This window comes from Lepeophtheirus salmonis, chromosome 1 (assembly GCF_016086655.4).
Source record: "Lepeophtheirus salmonis chromosome 1, UVic_Lsal_1.4, whole genome shotgun sequence".
Lineage (NCBI taxonomy): Eukaryota > Metazoa > Arthropoda > Copepoda > Siphonostomatoida > Caligidae > Lepeophtheirus > Lepeophtheirus salmonis.
In genome coordinates this window covers 34738561-34746774 of record NC_052131.2, presented here as the reverse complement: position 1 = coordinate 34746774, position 8214 = coordinate 34738561, and the positions used below count along the sequence as shown (strand labels likewise).

The window sequence follows — 8214 nt, the reverse complement described above, 5'->3', positions numbered from 1 at the left end:
TTATGTTCATTATTATATTGTAGGGTCCATAGTGTTAAGGCATTTCATGAATTCAGAATAAACTAGCTTTTTAAGTCTTAACTATCGAGTTCACATCAAGTAGTGAATTTCTCCGTGGTGAGTTCATGTCGAGACAACAAGTCTCGAGTCTAAGTCCCTACCTCTTCCTCTAATCAAGAGACACTTTACCATTATTATCGTCTATCTATTCTTATTCAGTTTAGGTATGTGATATATTTTTATAACAGGGATCGTTTTACACCTTATAACTTAATTACTATTTGTAAAATGCCTACCAATTCAGAAATAATTAGGTTACAGATTGCAACTTTTTTTATTTTCCCATGTAAAAGAATACAACTATTAAAAATAAGCTGCAAAACAATTAAGTTCAAATAAATGTAAAGTAGTTTAGTTTTTTAAATTTCTGCAAAGGAATGTAGTAAATAAAAGTAGTATTATAAGTGCAAATATATTGCAATAAATGAAACTATTCATGTACTTATTTGCAAATCCTATGCACCAGTAATTTAGTTTATTTCGGTCTTGTTTCTCTAATACCCATCTATGGACCCTCCGATACTCCCGCTTCAAATCCTAACCCAAGTACTTTCTACAGGGGTTTAGCCAACCCTATATTAAAATGGATACTTCAATTATATAAAAATGTATCTTATATCCTTAGCAGTTGAAAAATATTATGTCACTAGCATCAGTGAAAAAATTGAATACTTTTTTACAATTATATTTTATAACTGTAAATTTATAATTTAAAATAGTAGCTGAATAAATGAATATTAAATTTTGTAGACTATACAGGGGCGTCCACAGGTTTATATCTATATATTGATCGATTGATTTTTTTTTTTTTTTTTTTGGGGGAGAGAAGGGGTTGGTTTTTGGATTTATTTTTATAACAATCTTTTGAACAAAATTCGAAAATGAAATTTAAAATATAAAATTTTTTGGAAAAAAATTACAAAACCCATAGCTACTAACAAAAAATTTATTTTTTTTCGAAAAAAATTTCAAAAATCCACAGATGTTCGTTGAACAAGAATTGAAAAATTTTAAATATCAAATTTTTTTTCGAAAAAAAAATCATAAATTCAAAAATTCACAACTGCTCACAAAAAAAAAAATTAAATAAAATATCAAAAATTATTTTTTTTGAAAAATTATTAATTTTGAAAAAAAAATCAAATATTAAAAAAATGAAGAATTTAAAATGTGAAAATTGGGAGGGTGACTTCAGCCCCTCCAACACACCACCTGCGGACGCCCCAGCTATATATATATATATGTTATTTTTTAAATAATCCATTTTCGTCAAAAGAGACATGTTTTATTTAGAAAAAGACATCTCCCACTCCTAACTTTACATTTTCCTTCATCATATTCATTTTTGGGATAGATTAATAATAAGAAGACATTCTTCGAAACTTTGATAATTTAAAAAGTTGCAAATACTTTAGAAACTGATTAAGTACCAAAAAAATACAATAATTATATGAATAATTAATATTTTCATAAAAGATGAATAAGAAATGTGATCCACACAAGATATTAAAAGGAAATTTCAGTCACTGGCGTGGATAACCACCCTAGGCAGTTAACAAATGGTTAAACTGTTCGGGGGTGTCCATAAAATTATATATATAAATTATTATTTTTATTTTTTTTGTTTTGATTTTTCGAATTCAAAAATACAAAGTTCTCCACGGAAAATTAAATTTTTGGAAAAAAAAAATTGATAAAATTATTATTATTTTTTTAAATTTAAAAAATGAAGTTTCAAATATTTCATTTTTTTGGAAATAATTTAAAAAATCCCAAGCTATTCACAAAAATTAAATTTTTTACTCTGCTGCATAATTTGCCGGAATGAGGAAAAGAATTCTAGTAAAAAGTAAAAAATTCTAGTAAAAAGTAAAAAATTCTTTAATTTAGGGGGGGGCTACAACTTCTTTAATCCACCCCCTGCGTTCGCCTCTGCCATGTTTTCAAAAGAAATTTGTATAAAAATTAAACAGAAAAATAGTCCGAGTAAAATGTCGCAACAAAATCAATCCAACGCTTTGCAACCTCATATTCCAAATAAATATTAAATATGTACTTCAATCTTTATTAATCATACTGTTCATACATTAATAATTAAGTAAATTCGTAGTGTTTTTTAGCTGACGCGTTTTTTTGAAATTGGTTATATGAAGAATCGATCAATGTTCATTAAATACAAGACTAGTCAACAAGAGATTTGAAGGCCAAACACAGCAGATCTATTAAATAACTTTCTTTCTCTTTTTTTTATGATGTCATTGGGTGGAGATAGAATAGAGACTTGGAGATAAATACAATCTCATACTTTCAAAAGATAAGGTGTTTACGAATACTATAATTTTCAGCATTTGAGCTAATTTTATCAATTTATAATGTCTAAAGTAAGTTTAAGTTGAACAATATATATATATATAGGTACCTAAATGGTAATTCCATTCATATCCTATTTTTATCATAGACCGTTTATATTCTGTTTAATTAGGCGAAGAAAAGTGTGTGTGACGTATCTATTTGCTTAAGTCCGATAAACACATCATACCACCGATTCCCTAAAGATTCTTCAATAAGGAAGACATGGATTGAGGCCTGTAGATGACTTTAATGTTCAGGAAGCTAGAATTTGTAAAATCATTTCGAGTCTTCTTATTTTAAGCGAGACCTTCAAAATGATCTCTTGGGATTTCCCACTCAAAATTTATTAAAACCCGGTTCCATGCCATCTCGTTTCTTACGAAAATAATATAACAGGCCCCAAAAGATAAAGAAAGCAGAGCCATCAAGCGAAGGAGGAAGAATGAAATTAAGTCGCTTTTAGATTCTGCAATTCTTCAAAACACGATGCCTGAGACTGATCACCATCCTATGCTCCAAAAAGACGAACTTGACCAGACAAAGGAAAAATATCTTACAGATGCAATCACTCAATATGATATCCTAAAACCCAAATCAAAATTTGTATCAGAAATTAAATTCCTTAGAAACAAACTTCTGGTGCCAGAGTAGGAAATTTAAAATCTTTGAAGCATGCGTTGATTATCGTGAATAAATATTTTCGTGGGAACCTTAGTCTATCCATAAAAAAGATGTGTCATATCATCTAAGACTAGTAAGTTCAATCGTGGCTATACAAAAGATGAAATTGTAACTGGACTTGTCTTAAGAGAAGAAGAAGTTGCAATGCAAAGCTTAAGAAGATTTGATTCTTACATTTGATACATGGTTTGATGTTATGAATTTTCGTAGTATATTGGACGAGAAGAAAATGTCATGTGGTTTTGGGTGTACATTGGGAAGAGCAGCGTGGTGCATTAGAGAGGATGGAAGTTTTGATCACCTCCATGAAAATTAGGAAGAAATCGAGAGATGGTTAATACGGGCTTATCTTCCATGGCAAAAAGGGATTATTAAATCTTTAAAATGTTTATACAATGACTTGGTTGAAAATGATCCATTGACTTACATCTTGACAACCAGACTTAACCAAGATTGTGTCGAAAATATCTTCCGTAGGTATATTGGGACTGAGACTGATTTTTGTTTTTGAATTCGACTATTAATCTCGATATTATTATCTGAATATTTTATTTTAGAATTCGTGGTATATCTGGTGATAATTCTCATCCAGGACCGGTAGAAGTCAAAATGGGGGAAAATGCTCAATTCTACGTCCAAGATCCATCTGTACAGATGGAAGAAGATTATGAAAGTAGACCTTGTTATACAGCTCAAATATCTCAAAAGGTTAAAATTATTCCTGATCCCGATAGTGAAGGGATAAACCCTCCAATCGACTCATAGGAAATTTTGAACGATTTTGAACTTGTAAGAAATTGTCAAGAGTCAAAATTACTTGAAATATCCGAGAATGTCCAGTGGGACTGCAATTTTCAAGGGCTTAGTTATGTGGCTGGATACATTGCAAGAAAAATGTATAAAAAATACACAACTCTCGGTACTATTTCGTCCCAAGTTCCTCATGAATCATCACTTTCTCTCTGGATAATGCATTTATCTAAAGGTGGGATAATAGTCCCAGAAGAAAATTTCCTTAAATATTGTTTCCTATTTAATGATGAATTTTCCCAGTTTCATTCTGATTTAGATTGCAACCCAAATTTCATCTTTCTATTTTGGGATTTTTTAAATGAACAATATGGACATATATTCCCCGAGGACGTTTTTAGGTTTTTTTCTAAAGAAAGGACATTTATCAGAGTCAGAGCCTTAAATTATAATTTAAGGGTAAAGGAAGCTTAGAAAAATGAAACAAATTCGGCAATTTAGCACATAATTTTTTTTTTTTTTAAATTGATTTTCTAATATGTTCGTATATATTTTTTAGTATTAAAATAAATTATAAAAATATCCTAAATCAGGTTTCAGTGGTTTTTCTACTAATATGCATGAAAAGAAAAAGGATATTACGCTCCAAATTATAAACTATAATGCTAACACATTTTATTGGTTTGTTAAAAATAAATGATGTGAGATAATTATGATACTTCTATTTTTTATGCTTCCACCCAATGACGTCAGAGACAACCATCCTATTTTTTCCGAGGGAAATAAAAATTGTTGCTGCCAAACCTTGTATTTAAAGAACATAGGAATGTATTTTCTTTTCCATAGCATTTGTCATTATTATATAATTCCTGAGTGGGGAATATCAACCTTTCATCAACAAATTCAATTATATTCAAAGACCTGATTGAATATTCGTGTATGCTCATAAAAGGCGGAATGTGACCATGAGGATTTGTTGGAGTTATAATTTTAAATACTCGTTAGTCTCAAAGTAGAATTGGAGATCGACATCAGAGTAATTCTAGCAAATTAATTGTTTTTTGTAATGCATTTTCAAATATTAAATTTTTGAAAAAAATTTCACAAATAAAATTTCAAATATTTAATTAGGTGGGAAAAAAATTCAAAAATGCATAACTATTCACATGAAATTGAATTTTTTGTAAAAAAAATTTGGAATATTAAATTTTCTAGTTAAAAGTAAAAAATTCTTGTGGACGTCCCTGTTAATGCTTCTTTTCAAAAGCACTAACCAAGAATATTAATATATGCATTTAACGCTTTTAACTCTCTTCAAAATTGTAATTCGTACTTATAAATGGTATGAGGATATAATATTTGACTATTTTTTAAATTAAAACGATTGTTTATATTTACAATTAGTTTTTAGTACTTTATAAGAAAATTCATTCAGTAATATATTTGAACAAATAAAAAGTCGTTAAATAAATTGTGTGAAAATTAGTTAACGGCTAGACATTAAACGGATTGTTTCAATTTTTCCATTGTTATTATTATTGTCATAGAATTGATATTTTATCTAGGGTAATCATATTTCGAAATACAAAAGAAAAAGAGGATATGTCGATTTTACTGTTTTTTATTGTTTTGAAATTGACTTATATTTTATGTCGATTTGAAAATCCCATAAAAAGACGGATATTTCATAAATGAACAAAATTAGTCCCCAGAAAAGATTTAACAAAGGACATGTGTGGGAATAAAACCGACCACACTACTCCGTCTATGTAGAATAAATCAATTAGTTCATTTATGTTTTGTTTTATTTTTAATGACCTTTTCTGTGTACTTTTTTCTAGACTGTATCAATATTTAGTTAAATTACGTTTTTATAGAAAATGAGTATATTTATATTTTTTTAAGCCTACGTAAATAGCCCAAAATTTACAAATGAGATGGTTTTTTTTTTCTCTAACACTCCATAGGGATCCCCCGAGTTGAGTATCAAGTAGTCGCCAACAAGTCCAAGTCTATGAATATTTTTATCAACTATAGTTCTAGGGCTTCAAATATTTTAATCGAGTCAAGTTCATGTACTCAAAAAATAAAAGATACTTTATGGAGTTACTTTTTATCCAGTGAAAATTTGAAATGACTTTCTAGTAGGAAGTCTCAAGTCTAGGTTCCCATTTCTACTAAATAGTCATATAATTAATTAATATATTTATTCTTAGGAAAAACTTTTTAAATGAGTAAACTATAGGATTTAGCTGTAAGGTTTACAGCAAATTAATTTTGTTTCAAATTTAAAGACGGATATAAATCAATTAATTGAGATCTATGTTCACATTTAATTAGGGACTGTATTTCTTAAAAACTCTGAAAAATTAAGATAATAATATTGACTGATAAGGTACTTATATAATTCTTAAATATATAAATATAATAAAAACTTTCGAGATTGTGCAATTATAAAATTTTTAACAAAATTAACTTTGGTATCACAGCACCAACATACAAATTAAACTTCTTTTTTTTGGTCATTGAAATACTCATTTCTTTTCAAATTTAATGTCATATAAAACTTGTTGTATCCGAATACGTGCCAACATGTTTTGCTCAGGAGTTAATTCATCAAAGAGAGGAGCAAGGCTTCGACAAAATAATTGATTTGCTCCTTCATTTTTAGGTACATATTTATCTTCAATATTTTCGACTTTTTCATCTAACTTCCTAGAAGCAGTTGTGCTATCGTATTCACAAATTGAAGGAAATTCTCGTTTTCGACTAGATGACTCCTTGACTGGAACAGTAATTTCCGGTATTGCTGATAGGGTAGAAAATGAAGTTGTGAATAGATTGGAAACATTGAGTTGCTCCGGGGATGAAACAACGACTTCAATATGTGGATCGCTCAAAAACTCTAGCTCGCGGAAGAAATTGCAAGACGGTAAACGCGTTTTCTTGACTTCACTTTTCATTAGGCGATCTCGTTTAGCCTTACATCGAACATAACCCTCCCTAACGTTTTTCCAAATGATTTTTAATTCATTTACTAAAATGTATACATAAATTACAACATTAGTCTAAAATAATTTATTGATAAGAATATAAAACAGAATGAGAGCGTAACTTAAAATAATGTTCATCCAAAAAAATTACTGATTGCAAATTAAAAAATATATAACACCCTGGAAAGAGTAATTTATTTCTCAAATTTACCCGATGCTATGACACTATGTTCTTTCTCCATTATCTCACGGATTTCATTCCACGCTATTCTCTTCTTTCTCACATCCTTGTAGTCGTAATGACTAGAATTCCAAATTGAAGGCTGTTTCGATACCTCCTTTATAAGAGTTTCTTTATCAATCTCAGTGTTTTCAACTTGATCTTTGGATTCATCGAATTCCTCGTCTTCATCCTTTGTAGTCATGATTGATTCACTTGGAGCCATTTTATGAGCAAAATAGTTTTCAAGGTAATATTATGTTAAAAGTGGGTATGCAACAAATATCACTGATCTGCGATAATATGATGATCGCTCGGAAGATATCTAAGCGCATAAAAAACGTTAGCTTACAAATAATGAAGAGAAGCAAGAAGTTCGTCCACTCATGACATCATCAACGCTTATTTGACTCCTTGACGCCCTCTCATAACGTCACTATACCTTGCTCTATCAAATATTAAGCGTAGTGTTTAGTAGAATAAATGCCAGCCCAGAGCTTTGTGTTCGCCTGCCTAACCATATTCTAATTCAACTCTATTCGAATAAAAATAGATAACAATATTATTAAAATATTATGCTCTCCTCCTACAACATTTAAAATTGCATGCCCGTACTCCGCGCGCAGCCTAGCTCTCTTTTTGTGATGACTGGATGAGAATAGAGTTGTTTTTCAATCGCTCGTTCCAAAATATGTTGCTATGAATTATATATTTTCTATTTTATGTCGACTCATATGACTGAACTCTTTTCAAATGATTATTATTATTGACATTGAAAATTATTAAAGAGGATAACATTTTATTCATATGTATATTTTTATTACTGGAGTATTTTTGTACTCTACTAATGTACTGGATTATAATTTTCAAGTCTTCCCATTTTACAAACAATATTTGATATATTTATTATCAAATTTTTACTAACAATAAATAACAATGTGGAACATAACATAGGATCAAAATTTCTACCAATGAGATTAAGCTAAGAATATAATTTATCTTTGAGCGCAGGATCCAAAACTGATCTCAGCTTTTATTTGGGTAGACAGGTTTAAGAAACATCTAAGTTTAAAGTAATTTGGGAGTATTATATTATATTTTTCATAATTAGGAAAATGATCAAATCGATATACAATTAATAATATTCATTTAAAAAAG

At 29.2% G+C, this 8214-nt stretch overlaps 1 protein-coding gene and 2 long non-coding RNA genes across 3 annotated transcripts; 2 read left to right on the top strand and 1 right to left on the bottom strand.

Annotated features, from left to right (window-relative positions):
* The first annotated feature begins 2309 nt into the window (after positions 1 to 2309).
* Positions 2310 to 4432, top strand: LOC121125832 (uncharacterized). The gene is made up of 3 exons (XR_005866761.2): positions 2310 to 2441; positions 2543 to 3570; positions 3651 to 4432. It is a non-coding gene; the product is annotated as an uncharacterized lncRNA (long non-coding RNA).
* Positions 4433 to 6168: 1736 nt separating this feature from the next.
* Positions 6169 to 7782, bottom strand: LOC121125824 (uncharacterized). Its single transcript, XM_040721066.2, has 2 exons — positions 7048 to 7782; positions 6169 to 6880 (listed from the first exon to the last, which is right to left on the bottom strand). The coding sequence occupies exons 1-2, from the start codon at positions 7280 to 7282 to the stop codon at positions 6378 to 6380; spliced, it is 738 nt and encodes a 245-aa protein (XP_040577000.1). The 5' UTR covers positions 7283 to 7782; the 3' UTR covers positions 6169 to 6377.
* Positions 6383 to 7023, top strand: LOC139906513 (uncharacterized). Its single transcript, XR_011782088.1, has 2 exons — positions 6383 to 6514; positions 6569 to 7023. It is a non-coding gene; the product is annotated as an uncharacterized lncRNA (long non-coding RNA).
* Positions 7783 to 8214: the final 432 nt, after the last annotated feature.